Source organism: Eublepharis macularius, chromosome 6 (assembly GCF_028583425.1).
Source record: "Eublepharis macularius isolate TG4126 chromosome 6, MPM_Emac_v1.0, whole genome shotgun sequence".
Classification (NCBI taxonomy): Eukaryota; Metazoa; Chordata; class Lepidosauria; order Squamata; family Eublepharidae; genus Eublepharis; species Eublepharis macularius.
In genome coordinates this window covers 58,567,822-58,587,736 of record NC_072795.1, presented here as the reverse complement: position 1 = coordinate 58,587,736, position 19,915 = coordinate 58,567,822, and the positions used below count along the sequence as shown (strand labels likewise).

General features: G+C 46.4%; 1 protein-coding gene across 1 annotated transcript in view; it reads right to left on the bottom strand.

Moving 5' to 3' along the window:
• The window catches only part of DGKG (diacylglycerol kinase gamma), a 174,019-nt gene that overhangs the window by 9,232 nt on the left and 144,872 nt on the right, over positions 1 to 19,915 (bottom strand). The window contains exons 23-25 of the mRNA XM_054982781.1: positions 11,891 to 12,092; positions 1,465 to 1,585; positions 232 to 292 (exon numbers count right to left, since the gene is read on the bottom strand). Of these exons, the coding sequence (XP_054838756.1) occupies positions 232 to 292; positions 1,465 to 1,585; positions 11,891 to 12,092 (384 nt within the window). The remainder of the gene's footprint in view (positions 1 to 231; positions 293 to 1,464; positions 1,586 to 11,890; positions 12,093 to 19,915) is intronic.

Sequence of the window (19,915 nt, the reverse complement as noted above, 5' to 3'; positions counted from 1 at the left end):
AAGCATGACTCCTTTTCCTAAAATTGCAGGAGGGTTTTTGCTAAGGCATTTTAGATGTCTAGTTTCTTTATTTCCTTTTGGAGTGGAAATTTCATTTGAAATTCCATCCTTTCTCAGGCTCTGCTAGGTTCCACCTGTATTATAGTATCTAGGAGTAAGCATTCTATAGTGTATAGACTGACAGTGAGCTCCATTCATGTCATGTCCTTTTCATGAGGTTCAGCTACTCACTGTGCAGGGGGGCTGCATCCAGGGCTCTCCATCCACTTGCATGGGCAACAGCTTGGTTGTTCTGGAAAATGCAAACAAGACACAATGGAGACATTAAGGGTGTGACAAGTGCTTGTCCGGCAGGCATAGTGCTCCCCTATCTCCCTGCAAGCTGGTAATAAAAGATTTATGACAAAGAACAAGGTTAGATGCACAGGCTAAGCTTTGGGAAGGTCCTGTATTGTGTGTGTGGGTTAGTTAGGGCTTCTAGTAATACTGAACGTGGAGATGTCAGCCAGAGTTGGGTATCCTGTTGATGGGTGGGTACAAGGATTGCAATAAATTTGAATAATTCAGATACTTAACATACTTTGCCTATCACTTATATGATCCTGCATGGTGAAAAGCTACAGTGGGTGGTGGCTCTTATACTTTTTCTAGAATATTCTCAACGTACAAATAATCTAGGCTTTTTTTCTAATCTAAAACTTGTCTTTGTGTTTCTGTTAATATTGTTGTGTCACCCCCTTTTCAAGTATATCTCTGCAGCCTTGAGGGGGCTAGGTACTTAATGATCAAGGTAGTAGACACAGAAATGCATTCATGAATAGGCTCTTCCTCACAAGCAGGCTATAATCCTAGATCCTGTCTGGAGGAGATTTTTGAGCTACAGCCTCCTGTTACCCTTCTAAATTGGCCACTCATGGCCTCCACATCCTCTCCTGAGCTGCACCCTGCAGCTTGGCCACTTCCCACATACATCTGGTACTCCATCTGCAATGCAGAGTGCTGTGTGGGCCTGTTAGACCCATTTCAGCCCTATGATTATCTTTGTACAAGATATAAATCATAGCATGGAAGAGATGTCAGAGATTCCCATGATGCTTTCCTATCAGTCTTGTGAATTATTATTATTTTATTTATTCATCTATATTCCACCTTTCTCATTGGGATCCAAAGCAGAATTTCATGGTTCAAAGACACAGAACCCTGTTCAGAGCTTCCAGGAGGCTAGAGTTGCTAGCTCTGGGTTAGGAACTTCCCGGAGATTTGTGTGTGTGGAGCCTAGAGAGAGTAAGGTTTGGGGAAAGGAGAGACCTCAGCAGGGTATAATTCCATAGAAGCAATCCTCCAAAGCAGCCATTTTATCCAAGTGAACTGATCTCTGTCATTTGGAGATCAGTTGTAATTCTGGGAGATCTCCAAGCTGCCCCTGGAGGTTGGCAACCCTAATTTAGGCCCAGGGGTAGGTACCTGATGGTGACGGAGGAACACTGGGCCAGCCTCTTCCCAGCACTTTTCAGTCCTGTATAGATCTGCCCCATCTCCATAGCCCCTTCAAGTCCCACGACTTCCAGGAGCTGATCACTAAGGTCTGAAGAAAGAGAAACATATTAATAAAGCAAATGAAAGGATGCGCTGGTTGCCTTGTACAGGCATAACACAGAAGGGAGTGTCATGGGGGAACTGTAACAGAAAAGAGAGTCTGCTGAAGTTCTTTGTCAGGTTCTCTATTTGTAAGAAGGCCTCAGGCTCAGTCCCTGGCAACTCCATTCTTAACTGGACCGAACAGACTTCTCTCTGAGGGTAAAGTGATTCTTGATGCTGCATCTCCTTGACTAGAATTCCAGATGTGTAATTTGGCCCTGAGAAGCACCCATTGGGAGAGGGTGAGTGTGTGATGCTAGGGAAGGCGGGGGGAGGGGGGAGTCAACTCTTCCCTCTTCACCATTCCCCTGATCTAAAATATCCTCTTCCTGTGTAGGTTGCTGTTAGCTCTGTAAAGGGAAAAAACAGGTACCCATGGCATGCCCATTCCCCCTTCCCCCACTATGGTTTGAAGCAGCCTGGGGCATTGTCTATTGCAGAAATAGCATGGGGGAAGAGTTACACAGCACCCCTTACCCTGGGCCCAGTCCAAACTGGAGCCCTCTGCAGCTGATTTTTAGGGCCAAATGACACCCTTTGAGTTCCATTTGCAGAACTGCAGCATCATGGATACCTTTATCATGGGACTAGGAGTAGAGTAGGAACTACTGGGCTGAATGGTCGGAGTCCACATGAAGCAGTTCCCAAAGTGTCAAAGCAAACTAAGGATACTTGCTTGGTTGGGGGAAGTGGAGATATTAACCTGGAAATGGTCTCTGTGACAAATGGGGTTCCTCTCTCTTGCAGGTTCTCTCTCAGAAGCCCTAGTACTGATGTTAGGATCACACTGTGGCACAAGCAATAGTTGTGCCACCTGTCACTCATGATCTCAGGGGTGCTTTTTGCACACACCTGTGGCAATCATACACTCGCATTCCAAAAACTATTCCAATCACAGTAACCCAGATAACTGGGGAAAGAATAGCATTTTCCCAGCAACAACGTATTGTTCATTGTCTGCTAGAAAAATGTTTTATCCTTAAAATAGAAGTGCTTCTTTTAAGCAGATCCTGGGCAGCAAGTGAATTTGTGTAACTGGTAATACCCCTGAGCAGTTCCTATTCATTCCAGTGCAATTTGTAGAGAATAATCCTTTAAGGAACCACTATACCCCTGCACTGAGACTATATTACCTTGCACATCCCATTGAAATGGAGACTGTTCAAAACCAATCACACACTTGATGCATAGGAGCCAGGCAACTTCTCTCAAGCAAACACTCCTGTTCCAAGGATACAATATTGTTCCAGCTTTCACAATGATGACAATAAAAAAACACTAGGCCTTGCTGTGTCCCTGTGTACAGTAGACTGAACTCAGCTGTGTGTATATGTAGTTCCCACCCCCTGCCTTTCTATGCCTTTATTGTGAGCAGAAAAGAGATTGTTCCAGATCAGCATTGAAAAGCAGAAGACATACATGGGAAAGCCAAGCAAGCTGGAGACACTCATCTGTTTCACGCTCAATCATTTGTCCATGCCAAGTGTGCACCTGCAGCTCTTCTATCTAGAACCAGTTCCATTCAGTCACTTTCCCTCCACATTGTCCCAAGCCAGCATTTTCAGTTCCTTAAAGCTAAGCCTGGCTTGAAAGTCCTTGAGAAATCATTGTTGGTGGCCTCATAATATCTCACAGCCTGGCTTTCCTTCCTTTGCTCTGGGGAGACCATTGGATTAGTATGTTCCATCTCCAGTATTTGCCAGACTCTAAAACTCAGAGCCAAGCTACAAGTGACGCCTTACACAGGTTGGACACTTGTCAGCTTCCCTCAAGTTTTGATGGGAAATGTAGGCATCCTGGTTTTATAGCTTGGCTCTCCATTACAGCTGCAAGACCAGGATGTCTACATTTCCCATCAAAACTTGAGGGAAACTGACAAGTGTCCAACCTGTGTCAGGCATCACTTGTAGCTTGGCTCTCAGTGTCAGAATGTTTTTCTAGTATGGTTCTTTTTCCAGGGATCAGGGAAAGTAATTAATTTATGCATCAGAGCCACTTGTAGCTCAGATTTCAAAGGGCTCTACTGTTGCATAGGTATGTGTGTGCTGCCAAAGGCCGCCACAGATCAAGCCGATAGTGGACTATATAAAAAAGCTACATCATTAAGCCAACCCTTTCACGTGACTGAAATATGATTTCTGAATAATCAGGGTTTGTGCATACTACAGAAGTAGATGTTCAAAATGGCAATCATCAACAGATCTGACAACCACCCTCTACCAACTTTGAACTGATATGCCAGTGGATTAGTTTTTGAGCAAGTTACCCCTTATTACCAAGGTGGGCAAAGCCAAGGTTGTATGCAGCAATACGCTGCTGCTGAGTGCCAACTTTTTCATGAACTGGACTTTCCAGGTGAGTGTGGGAAAGTGGGATAGGAGAAAAGCCTAGGTAGATTGGATAGGAACTTCAGGTCTTCTGTTGTTGACCTCTGCTACATTGCTTTGAAGCTGCCGTTCTCCAACAGTTGCCTCTGTTACTGGAAGACCCATTTGGAAGAAATATGACTTGAAAAATGTGCTAACTTCTGCTCCAAACGGGGCTTGTACCAAAAGGCTTGCTTTGAGGATTGCACTGTAAATTATTGCAGACCTTGTTGCCTATTTGTTTCTGCCTCTGTCCTTGACACTTGCACATTCACATGCATTAGTCATGTTTTGGAAGGAGGGAGGGAGGGAAGGCGAGAGTGGGGGGGGGAGAGAGAGCACTTACTGTTCCACCACTTCTGCAACTTCCTTTCCCTCCTTACATTGTAGCCTGTGGCGATGTTAAAACATCCTCTTAATTAGTCATTCTGCCATGCCTAAGTAACGCCTGCTATGCCAAATTCCTTTCCAATGTTTTCCGTTTTCTCCCACATGTATATAGATAGGTCTCTCTCTCATATTTTCAGCCAGTGACAGAGTGTTGCAGAGGAACAGGCCCTGTGATCTGCAAATTGAAGGCTTTTCATGGCAGAGCTTACCTTTTGCCTGCAGCAGCTCCACCCTGCCCCGCTGAGCCAGCGTCATTATTAGCTTAAGCCCATTAATATTTAATTAAATTACAAGATCCATTTTCTATAATGCCCCAGACTCAGAGGAGACTGGCAGGGATTGATTAAATATGCAGCCTCTAAAGAAATTCATGGTACAGAGAAATAACAGTCCCCTGAAAACTGCTGATTTGGAGTGTGGCATGTGTTACTCTCCTTCCTTGAGTTCAATTTATTCATGTTTGGAAAAGTGAAAAGATTGGTAAAAGTACAGGGAATTAAACAGGTAGAAAGGACTCAAAGAGCAGCATGTAGTCCACCCTCCTTCTTCCCAAAGGACTCAGCCATCCATTTTATCTATGTGCAATCCATGGGTCAAACTGGAAAATTCAGAGCACTGTGTACATACAGCACAAATAGACTGATTCTTGCTAAGAAACTGAGCCATATGGGGGTGTTTCTTTAGCAGCAATGTAGGCACTCTTACTGTATCTCCCAAGCCTGCTGTTGATGCTCCTCTTGGGTGTCCCAAGGAAAGGCATCTAGCTCTTCCTTCTGGGACTTCCTTCTAAAAGGAAGCCAACTATGTTGGGTACCGTCAAAGGTGAGTTAGACCTGCTCATTCAGCTTATGAGGATAATACGTGGTAGACTATCAGTAAAAGGGCTGGCTAATTGTCAGCGTGTGCTCTGCCACATCTGCAAAATCTGTTTTGCCTCCTACTGTCTCTTTCAGCCTCCGGCTTGCTCAACCAGCTTGGGATTCAGTCAGAACCTGAGGAGGAGTGTCACACTTCAGCAACCACCCGTTTTTTTCTAGATAAGGAAGCAGAGTTTCTGCTGCAATTCAGCTCCAATACCTATCTTGAATGACTGATCTTGGTTTCCTGGATTCTGAGAACCTTTAATCCCTGTGAAGTTACTATTGGCCATACATGTCCACATTAACATGCTTGCACTGCTTATTTGTTTTGTAAAATGGCATTGGGTCAAAGATTGTACCTTCTAGACCATGCTATAATTTGTTGCTGAATATAAGAATCGCACCCATTCCTTACCTTTGAATCCAATCTGACTATTACTGCCAGAACATTTGGGTTTATGTCATAATCTAATTATTAACAAGATTCTGAACACTGTAATTTCCCTTTATAAGGCCAACTCCAGTAACCAAGATGGGAGGGGCAGCAGGTGGATCTCCTTAGTGTATTACAGTCTCCATCAAGTGTTGTTTTGACCTTGACCTGTAATCAGATAAGACCTGGCACTTAGTTGTCAACTGCAGGCAGAGGGCCAGTTGGGCTCATTTTGATATTAGGATACAGGACTTTGGAGAACAAGGTTAAAAGCCATGGGTGGGGCAAAGTTTCAGCCCAGAAACCCGCCCCCCCCATCTATGAGAGGCAAAACTCATACTTCCTTATCAGTGTAGGGTCTTCTTAAGTTTGTAATCTGTTCATGTGCTGATCATTTCCCTGATATTAACCAACAGGGAAGAATTGGTAGATGAGATGAAGGTGGTGGGGACCTTAGGGGGAAGTGACCATGTCCTCCTTGAATTCCAGTTGCTGTGGGGGGCCCAGGAAGTTCATAGCCAGACTCGTAGGTTAGATTTTCGTAGGGCCAACTTCGATGAACTCAGAGGCTTGATGAGAGTCATTCCATGGGGGAATGTGCTGGAAGGGAAAGGAGCAAGTGAAGGGTGGGCCCTTCTCAAACACGAGCTTTTGCAAGCTCAAGCCCTCACTATCCCAGCAAGATGGAAACATGGTAAGGGCTCCAAGAAACCGATGTGGATGTACAGAGAGCTCCAGAATAAGCTAAGGGAGAAAAAGGAAATGTTCAGGAAATGGAGAGAAGGACAGACCTCTAAAGAGGAGTATATGAGGGTTACTAGGTACTGCAGATCAGCCATCAGAGAGGCCAAAGCTCAGTATGAGCTGGGTCTGGCCAGAAGGGCTCACTACAATAAAAAAAACTTCTACAGATATGTGAGAAGCAAACGCAAGGTAAAAGAGGCAATTGGACAGCTGTTGGGAGCAGATGGAGAAACTCTGATGCAGGACAGAGAAAAAGCAGACAGGCTTAATGACTTTTTTGCCTCTGTTTTCTCCCTGAAGAACTCAGGCATATCGAGAGATAGTAGAAAATGTGGCAGGACACCTGAGTGGCTAATTGACATTGACAGAGAGGTAGTGGAGAGGCATCTGGCTGCACTGGATGAATACAAATCCCCTGGGCCGAATGGAGTGCACCCAAGAGTGCTGAAAGAACTTTCTAGAGAACTTGCAGAACCCCTGTCCATCATCTTCAAGGCCTCCTGGAGGACTGAGGATGTGTCACAAGATTGGAGAAGAGCGAATGTTATCCAAATCTTTAAGAAAGGGAAGAAAGATGACCCGGGAAACTACAGGCCGGTCAGTCTGACTTCTGTTGCTGGGAAGATATTAGAACAGATTTTAAAGGGATCAATCTGTAAGCATCTGAAGGATCGCTCAGTGATCCGGGGAAGTCAGCATGGTTTTGTTCCTAACAGATCTTGCGAGACCAACCTGGTTTCCTTCTTTGATCGAGTGACCAGCTTACTGGATCAGGGGAACTCTGTTGACGTGATTTATCTGGATTTCAGTAAAGCTTTTGATAAGGTCCCCCATGACATTCTGATGGGCAAACTGGAAGACTGTGGAGTGGACTATAGAACAGTTCGGTGGATAGGGAACTGGTTAGAGGACCGCACTCAAAGATTGGTGGTCAACGGCGTTTCATCAGATTGGAGGGAGGTGTCCAGTGGGGTGCCGCAGGGCTCAGTTTTGGGCCCGGTACTTTTCAATATTTTTATCAATGATCTGGATGAAGGAGTGGAAGGGCTGCTCATTAAATTTGCTGATGATACCAAACTGGGAGGAGTAGCAAACACCCAAGAAGATAGAATTAAAATTCAACAAGACCTGAATACTCTGGAGAAGTGGGCAGCTGTGAATAGGATGCAATTCAACAAAGACAAGTGCACAGTATTACATCTGGGCCACAAAAATGGGAAGCACAAATACTGGATGGGGGATACACTTCTGGGCAGTAGTATATGTGAAAGAGATCTTGGGGTAAGAGTGGACTGTAAACTAAATATGAGCAGTCAGTGTGATGCGGTGGCAAAAAAGGCTAATTCAATCTTGGGTTGTATGAAAGGGGCCATAGCGTCGAAATCGCAGGAGGCCATAGCCCCTCTCTATACTGCCTTGGTCAGGCCGCACCTGGAGTATTGTGTGCAGTTCTGGAGGCCTCACTTCAAAAAGGATGTGGCCAAAATCGAGAGGGTGCAGAGGAGAGCGACAAGAATGATCAGGGGTCTGGAGACTGAGCCCTATGAGGTAAGGCTGAGGGCCTTGGGAATGTTTAGTTTGGAGAAGAGGAGGTTGAGGGGGAACATGATTGCTCTCTTTAAATATTTGAAAGGCTGTCATTTGGAGGAGGGCAAGGAGCTGTTCCAGTTGGCAGCAGAGGGTAGGATGCGAAGCAATGGGCTTAAATTACATGCACAAAGGTAACGGCTGGATATTAGGAAGAACTTTTTCACGGTCAGAGCAGTTCAAAAGTGGAATCAGCTGCCTAGGGAGGTGGTGAGCTTCCCCTCACTGGCAGTTTTCAAGAAGAGGCTGGATGAATACTTGTCAGAGATGCTTCAGGCTGATCCTGCACTGGGCAGGGGGTTGGACTAGATGGTCTGTATGGCCCCTTCCAACTCTATGATTCTATGATTTTCACCCAAGGTGTCAACAAGATGCTTATTTGTTTGCTGAGGTTTCCTAAAAACTGTCCGGCTACTATCAAATGAATTAAATTTCTGAACAGAAATTTTAATCTGTACCTGGGAATTTCCTGAGGGAATGGAAATCCATCCTTGCCTACAAACAGCATGCTAAACTAGAGAAGCCATTCTCCTGCAGAAGAAAGATTTCCTTTTCCTCAGAATTATTTTGCATAGCAGGTAAAGTTTTCTTGTCACTGCATCTTCATAACACAAAACTTCACTGACTGAATTTCTACTTATTTGCTAGCTGTTAAAAATTTGAGCCTTTTTAAAAAAACAGCCTGCAGCCCTTTGCAGCAGCAATCCACCCCCAGTGAAATCTAGACCTACTTCAATCCAGAATCAGGACTGGGTTTCGACTGTCTAGCTACCTGTTAAAAGCCTCTTCCCATGTCCTGCTGGCAGAGCTGAGGCAGGTGGCCACCAGAGATGGGACTTTTTATTGGTGGCACTGTGCCTTTAGAGTACTCTCTTCTTGAGGCTTCCATGCATCTACCTTACTTTCCTTTATGTGCCACGCCAAAACATTTTGGTTGCTTCCACATTTCCTTAATGAGACGGCCTGCTAATGGAACTTTGGTGGGTTATCTCACTCATTACAAACGTCATCGTTTCCCATGCGTGAGCAGGTTGTGATGGTCCTGGGTTTTGAGCGTTTTTTGTGAAACTTGTTTGTTCCGTTTTCATTTTTGATGCCGCTTTTTTCGCGCTATTATCTAACGTATCAATGCATCTGGAGGCTTTTTTGCGCTTTTGAAGTGCCCTCCACAAATCCCCAAAACCTCCTCTTGCCATTACCCCTCCCACACAAGTGTCTGGCTCACATGCGCAATCGTGTAAGTCCTCCCTCCCTTTTTTTTACTTTTTAAAATGGTCCTTGTGCTATACGATACAGAGCTTGCTACACTGAATCACTCAGCAATCAGACTATCAGTTTAGGAAAACATTGGGAACAGAATGCCATTTCTGATTTTATTTCAAACTAGCATTAAAGCCTGTTGTTTTGGAAAATATAACAGCTCCTAGCAGCGCTTCCCCCCACTCCTGCACCTCTCCCCGTAGCATTAGTCAAGAGGCAGATGGGGAAGAGAGCAGGGGCTCCCTTCTCCTCTGATCCCTCGGCCACTGCTTGACTTGTGCACAGCCCTCTCAAGACCCCACCAAGGCGGCAGAGAGCACCACCCCTACTGCTGTGGGACGTTGGGAGGGCCTCACTGCTGCACTAAGAGCTAAACTACAAGTGATGAATTACACTTGCTTGGCAAGTGTAATTCGCCACTTGTAGCTTGGCTCTGAGCCTTCCCGCAGCCTGTGCTGAGCTCTTCCAGGCCTCTAGAGGCTCCAAGGAGGCCGCAGAGAGACAAACCATTTTGCCCCTCACTTGCTTCTTATCCCTGCATACTACACCTCCGTGGGGATAAGGAGTGAGTGCTAGGGAACATGGTTTGCCTCTTATATAGTAGGATATGAAATCGTGCAATTGTGCTACTCTGCTGTTTGCATATTTATTAAACATTTTTGCATTTAAAACTTCGGGAAATCAATGGTAGAGAATGGAGTACTACACATGCCCAGTTTTTACAGAAACTGAAAGACAGGACAATGATATAGCGCAATCCCGCATGCGCTCTAAAAAAAGAAAAAAAGGAAAGTTGGGTGGGACTGCACCAACATCATTTGTGATAAGGTGCAGAAATAACGCACTTTCTGTTTTGGGACCTTTTTTTCTTCTGCTATGAAAACACACAAGAAACGCATGAGGATGCTGCATATGGAAGGTGAGTTATGAAAGCGGGTTGGGAAGACTCACCTTCGGGACAGAGAAAGCCTGAAAAGAAAGGAACATGTGGAAGCAACCTTCATTTCAATCCAACCTTTTAACTTAGGGGTCTTTTTAAAGCTGTTTTTATGAGGCTTCTTGCCTGAGGTTTGTTTTATAAATATCAATTTATGTTGCTAAGCGGTGTTTGATGCCATTTTCATTCACTGACTTTTTTATGCTGATGGTTTCATGATTTTATTGTATTTTTTCATTTTGTGAGCTGCTTTGGCTAGGTCTCTGGAGAGGTGCACATAAAATGGATGAATGAATGAATGAATGAATGAATAACTTTTAAAATTTATTTATTTAATTTATTCATTTAAGTCCCAATGGGGACCCAAAGTGGTTTACAAACTTTTCCTCTCCACCACTTTATGCTCACAACAACCCTGTGAGGTAGGTTAGGCTAAGATCACTCAGCAAGCTTTCCATTGGGATTCGAACCATGGTTCTCAGATCCTAGTCTAACACTCTAATTACTACACCACACTAGCAATGCTCGTTGGCAGTTTCAACTGGATTAATGGGGACATTTTCATGCAAAAGAATTACACAAATAAAAACAGATTAAACATAAAATATGGGTAAATAACAGAAATTAGTGGGAGAGAACTTTAGTCTCACTGGGCATTTTATCTTTGACTAGTGGGATGCCATAGGCCAACATAGCTATGTCAAAGGACAATTACAAAGTGAAGTGGTAGAACTCAAACTTGTAAATAAATGTGACAGAGTATCGCATTACTTGAGTAATAAGCACAAAACCTTTGAAGTTTTTCTATGCAAGACTTTTGAAAAGACTAAGAATGGTGAAAGGACTTGGAATAGTTCTTGAAGCTCTTCCATTCATTTTAATGGGACTTGTACAGGGTTACAGTATCTTATTCATTCATTTACATGACTTATAACCTGCCTTTCTTCCAACCAAATGGGACCCAAGGTGGCTTACAAGAAAGGATTTAAAACATCACATACAGAACAATAAAGCCAAGAAGAAAATTAAAAAACTTAGCACAAAGGTGCAAAAATTGCCATGTACCCCCTCCCAGCATGCCCTCTTGAATAACTGCACTTTATAAAGCCTCTTAAAAGATACAGGACCGTGCAGTCCTCATGGCCTCAGGAAGCCCATTTCACAGCACTGGCTCAGCTTGACTGTAAGAACAGCAATTCTCAGCTGTTTTACAGCAGGGTAGAGAGATGGGAAATTGATGGGATGACCAGAGCTCCCACATGAGCTCATACCAGAAGAGAGATCTTCAGGTATGAGGAATCCATCCAGGTCATGAAGAGCTTTAAAGCTCTTCACGGGATTGTGCCTTTGTGAAGCTTTTGAATAAAAAAGTGAAACTGTCTCCTGTTTGGATGCCTACTGTATTGACAACAAGTCTGGAGGTCAGGATAAGTTGAATTTCTGTTATTTATCCTTCTCAGAGAGTCACTTTGGTTTGCTGAGCATAGATAAACTCATCACTTCCACTGGAAGTGCCTTCCTTCAGCTGCACGTCACAATAAATTTAGCTCTTTGGATGTCTGAACATTGACAGATATTGATTGGTTGTGGGACTTCTTTTGTGGCAGAATATATCTTAAAATATCTCTAAAACCGTATGTTTCTCCGACTGCAATCCCAATGGTAAGAACCTCACCTTGGACACAGAACTTGAGCTCTTTGGCATCTGTAACGACTGAGGATTGTAACTTTTCCGGTACTTTCTTGCTCATCCGGTTATAGCTGCGTTGTTTCTTGGTTTCCCCCCAGAGGTTGGAGCCTCCATACATGCTGGGAATGTTGAGGACTGCAATACCCTCCAATGAAGTGCTACTCAGATCCAGAACCGTTCCATCACACTGGCAGATGGGGAGGGAGACAAAAATGTTTAATGTGGATTGATAGGCGCTGAACATTCTGGGTTGGTGTTTTTACTGTGTAATCCTTAACAAAGTCACACCCTCTAAATCAATTGAGTCATTATTATTCATTTAAAAAAACATATTCCAGATGCCTAAAAATCCAAGTAGCTCCCACTATACAAACAATACAATGCAAAAATATACCACTATCAACATACATCATCATGGCAACAATATAAGACAATGGGGTTTTTTTTTTGGAAACAGAAAGGCTTTGCATTTTGTCTTAAATCTTAAGGACACAGCTGAAAAATCCCTGCTCTGTTTTAAGCATGCTTACTGCCAGAATCTTGAGCAAGACCCTGCTGAGAGATCTTAACAAGCAGAATGGGGTCCATGTGTATTCATATGTGGATACAACTTTTCTCACACCTTTCTAAGGTTTTGAAGGTAAAAACCACCAGCTTGAATTAGGCCTAGGAACAAAATTAAACCAACAATAGTTGACATAAAATATGTGAATATGTTCCCACTTCCCTGCTCATGAGGCACAGTATCTGATACCAGCTAAATGCCATTTTTAAGGGCAGCTTCGCCATGCAGAAAACATTACAGTAGTCAAGAGCCCTTTTTTCCAGGAAAGGATGCAATTGCTTATCAGATGCAACCATTAAAAATCACTTTTTGTTGTAGCTGCCTTCTATTGATCAAATAGTAAAGTAATGATGAGGCCTGCAAACTCTTTTTGACAAAGTTAATCACTGCCATCACTATCAGACACCTACTAGAGCTTAAGTTTCCTACCAACAACTAACTATCTCAGTTTTATCCAATCCTCCCGCTTAAGGAGCTCAAGAGTGCTGCACAGGGTTATTGCCTCCTATTTTATCGTCACAGCAGCCCCACAAATTAGGATAGGCTGCTAGTTAACTAGCCTAAGGACACCTAGAGAATATGTCATTTTGTCAGAATCTGAATTCCGTTCTCCCTAGTCCTAACTCTCTAGTCATTTCTAATACTGGCAACATCCACTCTGGTAGATTTGTTGGTACTTTTCATAATTGTGAATGAAGCCAGAAGAGTGACCAGACTAAAATTTCCTTGGGGAGACTGTCCCTATACTGTGACTACTGAAACATATTTCCAGATCTAGTTTTAATTTGGGAACCTTTATCACATACCACACACATTACCATGGTTCTTATTTACTGGGGACAGTCCCAATTCCTGATCAAACATTGCCTTAGTTTGGGCCTTTATGTGGTGACTTGTCAAAATGGTGTGTGTGAGACAATTATTAGCATTCTCTTTCAGCATTCAGTTTCCTTTATGACTGGGGAATGGTTATGGATTCTATCTCTAGAGCACATTCACTAAGGTGTTATTCAGTACACAGCCTGCAGTTTTCTATCCCTGTAACTGCCTACAAACCTACACACCATAAACACGATTCCTGATTTTTTTGTAGGACAACAATATTTTTCAAATATATTTTAGCCAAAGAACCATCACTATCCTGGTTGTGGCTGTTTGCACTAAGGCTGCCTCACCTCCCACCGTGGTGGGATGTTTTCTGTCAGCAGCCTGTTTTGCCCACTGCTTTAAAAAAAACCAGCAACATGAGCACATTACTTCTGGGGGAATCCATGAAGTGACATAGCGTAGCTCAAGGAATCACTGGAAATGATACCATACAATTTCCAATAATTCTCAGAGCTACCATATGTCATTTCCTGATTTGCCCTGGAAAGGATGCAGCGATATAGCTGACATTGCATAACCCCATTCCCCCCCCCCCCAAATCCTCCCGCTGGTTGCTAAGCTTGACTTGGAAAGCCTACTTTCCACACAGTTATTTGTACTGGGTCCAATGCTGTTGGGAAGTAGGGTTTTCCCTCACTTCCCCACAGCATCATAGTTTATTTGTACATCTGGATTTTTTCCAGCTTTTCCTTAACCTTGCACAAATCTGCCATCAAGTTCCCCTGAGCTGTTTTTCAGAAGGGTTGCACCCACAAACCCCTGTAGGGAGGGTGTGGCCATGCACCAGTGGGATGGGCTGAAGGTTTCTGTCATGAGACCCAGCACTTGGGAGGGAATCCAATACCCTGGGTAGCCCCACAGTGATAAAAGAGCATTAACACTAAGGGGAAAAGCCTCAGTGGCTGACTCATGCCTGGGTCAAGTAGCATCATCGAGCTGGGTACATAGACAGGTGGTTCACTGCAGCTTGGCTTGGAGTAGACTGGATTCTCCCCTAACACACGGTGGAAGGTTGGGAAAAGGGGGCACCCTGTCTGGAGCTTGAACTACATGCTAGTATTTTGTAAGGTGGAAAGTTTCAATAAAGGAGAAACATGTTAGCTGTAGACTGCCACCTTCCATTGCTTGTTTCGCTAGAGGGAATGCCGGGGCATCCCAAGCCTCCTGTGAGGTCCAGACAGAGTCCATAAATGATGGGATGATGTGCCCTGTTGCCTCTCTTTTCTTTGGATCTCTCTGCTTCCAGACATAGAAGAACTGAGCTGTTTGATTCATCTTTACATATGGGAAAGCTTGACTTAAAGAGATTTGCTACAAATATATTTCAGAAATTCTGGGCACCATGAAGGAATAGCAAGACAGCAGCAGAAACCTACATTAAAAAACAAATCTACTTTGGTCTGAATATAAGAATGATAAATAGCGAGAGGTGGGTGGTGCTTCAGACCAGAAGGTTGCCGACAAGCTAAATTCTGTCAGTTCTGTTGTTTTTTTATGGGCACATTAGAATTGATCCTCCTCTGTGTTTGGTAGTGGAGGTCTGGTAGGCTGCATAATGTGATGTAGATGCCATATATTCACACAACACAGGAATGAATGCCCAATGGACAGCGAGTGTGTTTCCCTCTTTAACCCGGCTTTGTCTCTCTGCCAGTGTGCTACAATGGCCTCTTTGAGAAGGGGCAGCTGATGGGTTGTTGGCAGGGAGACTGGAAGTAGAAATTTGCAACTGGGGGAAAAAACAGCTTCATTTCCAGGAGTCTATACCGTAACTGATGCCAATTTCCAAAACAAAACTGCTATTTCTCTCTGCTCATGACAGATGCCTGGAGCCAGAGGGAGGGCAAACTGTTACTTTTAGCTTGAAACACAGCCAGATTAACATTTTGCAGCCCTGAGATTGCCATTTCCTGAACATATACTTCCAAAAGATCCAGAATAGGGAATTGTGGGCCACCTATTTCTACCAGCATTAAGTCTAGGGGCATCTCATTTTTCTATACCCAGAAAATGCAGTGATGTATAGAAAGGAATCTACAAAAGGTTAGAGAACAGAACTAGCAAATTAGGATTCTTTTTTGTAATTTTTTTTGTCTCTGGATATACATTGCATAATCTCACTGCCAGTGCTTAATTCTAAACAAGAGACTCAAGTGTCTGTGAAATTGGTATTAATTAACCTGAAGGCCTTCTTCCTAATCCTAGTATGACTGTGATTATCTGTGGAGGGAAAGGCACTTTGCACATGTGCAAAAAAAACAGGGTTTCTCACCTGTAACTGTTGATCGTCGAGTCTCTTCTGTGCAGACACACATTGGGACTGCGCAGGCGCAGGCCAGCCGCGGAAAAGATTTTTCTAGCTTCCAGAGATGTGAAGGGGACGTTCGGATCCACCGCGCATGCGCGCCGGTGTTCCCGCCAATTTTGAATGCATATATATCCGAACGTCCCCGGCATTCCCTCAGTTCACCTGAGCCGCCGGAGAAACTAAGTTAACGAAACACTCACAGCGGGGCAGGCGGGAGGGAATGTGTGTCTGCACAGAAGAGACTCGACGATCAACAGTTACAGGTGAGAAACCCTGTTTATCGTCTTCGTCCTTCTGTGCAGCCCCACATTGGGAGAGTAACTAGCATCTCACCAATGGGGGCGGGTGTGAGTGTCTACTTGAACAAGGACTGCAGGACAGCTGTGCCAACAGCCGAGTCACGTCGTGCATGCACATCCACAGAGTAATGCCGGATGAAAGTGTCCGCAGAGGACCATGTCGCAGCTTGGCAGACGTCCTGGAGCGGCACTCCTCGCAGGAAGGCAGCAGAAGCAGCTTGGGCTCGAGTGGAATGAGCGGTAACCAACAAGGGACACTGGACTCCAGCATGCTGATAGCAAAGTTTAATCGTAGACACAATCCAGCGAGAGATGGACTGGGCAGAAGCAGGAGAGCCCTTGCGAGGGCCAGAGTAACACACAAACAGGGCAGGAGACTTCCTGAAACATTTGGTGCGGTGCAAATAAAACAATAAAGCACGCTTTACATCCAATGTGTGTAGTGCTCGTTCCCCTTGGGATGAGGGCGTTGGAAAAAAGGAAGGGAGGAACACCTTTTGCTGTAGGTGAAACCTTGAGACTACCTTAGGCAGAAACTCCATGCTAGTGTGGAGCATGACAGTACCAGGGAAAAACTGCAGAAAGGGAGGGTCACACCGCAGGGCGGACAGTTCCCCCACACGCCTAGAGGACGTGATTGCCACCAGGAAAGCCACCTTCTGAGTGAGCAAAGGCAGGGGGCAGGAAGATAGAGGCTCAAAGGGCTGGAGCATCAGTCGGGAGAGAACCAGGGAGAGACTCCATTGTGGAATGGGATGGGCCCTAGGAGGGAAGGTCTTGAACAGGCCCTTCAGAAACTGCTTGGAAAGCCAGTGAGTAAAAACGGTCTTCCCATCAATCTGCTCATGGAAGGCAGAGATTGCAGCCATGTGGACTTTAACACTGGAAAACGCAAGGCCCTGGGAGCAGAGATCCAGGAGGTAGTCCAGGATGACAGGGAGCGGGCAACTAAAGGGAGAAACCCCCTTTGGGGCCAACCACCGGGAAAAACGTGACCACTTCCTCTGGTAGGACAACCTGGTGGACGGTTTCCGGGCATTCAAGATCACCCCAAGCACCCCAGAAGAGAGGTTCATTCCCGGTTGCCCAGAAGCCAGGCAGCCAGATTCAGTACAGCCACATCGTGATGCCACACCCCGTCCCTGGTTAAGAGGTCCGGGGCGTGAGGCAGGGGGAGGCATCGCCCCTGGGACAGGGAGAGCAAAAGGGGGAACCAATCCTGGCGAGGCCACCGAGGGGCAACGAGGATACAGCGGGTTCGGTAGGCCCTGACCCTGGAAAGAACCTTGTACAGGAGCGGAAAGGGCGGGAAGGCATAAAAGAGCCCTGGGGACCAAGGTATTTGGAAGGCATCCCCTAGGGAGTGGCGGCCAATGCCGGCCCGGGAGCAGAACAGCGGGGCCTGTTTGTTGCGGGCAGTGGCGAAGAGGTCGACCAAAGGCGTGCCCCATGTGCGGAAAACCTGGTCGAGGTAGACCCTGTTTAGGGACCACTCGTGCTGAGGCAGAAACACCCTGCTCAGCGCATCTGCCGAGGTGTTGAGCTCCCCGGCAATGTGCACGGCCCTGGGAAGGACGTTGTTGGCCACGGCCCAATTCCATAGAGTCGTTGCCTCCTTGCAGAGCTTGAGCGAGACCGTTCCCCCCTGCTTGTTGAGATAGTAGCAGGCCGTGGTATTGTCCGACAGGACCTGAATCTTCCTGTTCCGAACGGCATCTGCAAAAGAAGCGAGGGAGTAACGGATCGCCCGAAGCTCAAGAAGGTTGATATGCATGGATGCCTCAGATGGGGACCAGATGCCCTGAGCCGAAAGCTGTCCACAGCGCCCCCCCCATCCCAAGTTGGAGGCATCGGTATAAACTGTGACCTCAGCTAGGAAGGGGCCAAAAGGACAAACCTCAGACAGGTTTCCAGGGACAGTCCACCAGGCCAGAGAGCGCAGCACCACCCTGGGAATGGAGAACTTCTGATGCTGGCCCATAGTGAGGGGGTTGTACCTCCGGACGAACCAGTTTTGCAGAGGCCTCATATGCAGGCGTGCAAAGAAAACCACCCCAGTGGAGGAGGCCATAAGGCCCAATAACGTTTGGATCAAAAGGGCAGTTTGGTAACGGTTATGCAGGAAATGACGGGCTAAGGAAGAAAGCCTGGTCAGGCGATCTGGAGGCAGGTAGGCTCTGCCCCGTGGTGAGTCTAGATGAACCCCAATAAACCTAATGGCTGTGCCCGGAGTAAGGATGGACTTATCCCTATTAACCACCAAGCCCAACTCAGCCAGTACAGACAAAGTGAGGGCAATATGGTCCTGGAGAGAGTCAGCTGAGGGTCCCACTAGGAGCCAATCATCCAGGTACGGGTAGATAAAGCACCCCCTGGACCGTAGGTATGCCACCACAGTGGCCATGCATTTCGTAAAGACCCTGGGCGCAGAGGCCAGCCCAAAAGGCAACACCGTATATTCATATACAGAATCCCCATAGGCAAACCGCAGATACTTCCTGTGGCCCTCAAAGATGGAGATGTGGAAGTAGGCGTCTTTCAAGTCTAGGATAGCTAACCAGACGCCCACCTCTAGGAGCTCCATGACCCGTGCCAGGGTCAGCATCCGAAACTTCTCAACCTTTAAATAGCTGTTGAGGCCCCTAAGGTCCAAAATGGGCCGGGAACCTCCATCCTTCTTATCCACAAGGAAGTACCTCGAGTAAAATCCCCACGGGGAAGCAGCGACATTGACCACCCGGACAGCACCTTTGTTAACCAACTCTATAACATTATTGTACAACATAACATCACAACATGGAGAACAACGGGGAGGGAGAGAGAGAGGAGGTGCATCTGTAAACATTAACTTGTAACCATGGGCCACAATGGACAGGACCCAAGTGTCAGAAGTAACACGTTGCCAACAGGGCAAAAAAGGCCGAAGCCTGTCCAGAAACTGGGCAGCAGAGGAGGCGTCCTTGGAGGCCAACAGGGGAGCGTTCAGGCTTAGTCAGAAGACCGAGGGCTTCTGCACCGAGGTCGAAGGCTTGGGTGAAGAAGGCTGTTGCCTGCCCTTGGACCGGCCGGAGCGCCGGGAAGAATGACGCTGCTGGGCTGAATAGGATCGGTGACCGTAGGACTGGCCCGAGAAGAAGCGCCCTTGACGCTGCTGGTAAGGTTGGTAAGGGGCCTGGTAGGATCGGAACCGACCATAACGATACCTCGGACCCGATGACTGAACCGAGGGGGCGACTCAGAGGGACTTGGCCGTCTGCTGATTCTTTTTCATCAGGGAGAGGGATTCATCCGTCTTCTCCGAGAAGAGCTGGGGCCCCTCGAAGGGGAAATCCTCCACTTTCGCCTTCTTTTCAGGCGGCAGGGCAGTGGACCGGAGCCAGGCGTGTCGACGCAGGACCACCGAAGTCACCATCGAGCGCGCCGCGGAGTCGGCAGCATCCTTGCCCGCTGTCATCTGCTGTTTTGACAGCCGTATGGCCTCTGCTTGAAGGGCCTTCACCAAGTGGCGGCGATCCTCGGGGAGATCGGAAAGGTAAGAGGACAGCCGTTTCCAGAGGAACAGATTGTAGGACCCCATAATGGCCTGGAAGTTGGCAATACGGAACCCCAAAGACGCGGACGAGTAGAGTTTCCTGCCCATGCCATCCAGCTTCCTGCCTTCTCGGTCCGCCGGCGCCGACGAGGAACCGGAACGGAACCGAGCCTGACCCTCCTCAGCCACGATTGAGGAGGGTTTCGGATGACTGAAGAGGTACGGGCAATCATCCTGCTTTAAACGGTAGTACCTCTCTACCTTCTTTGCCGTCGCGGACACGGACGCCGGTGTTTGCCAGAGCGCGAGAGCGCTGTCAACAAAATCCTCCACAGGGGGAAACGCCACCGACGCGGGGGACCCGGAATACAGAGCCTCCAGTAGCTTACTCTTGGGCTTGGAGGTCGTGGAGGAGACG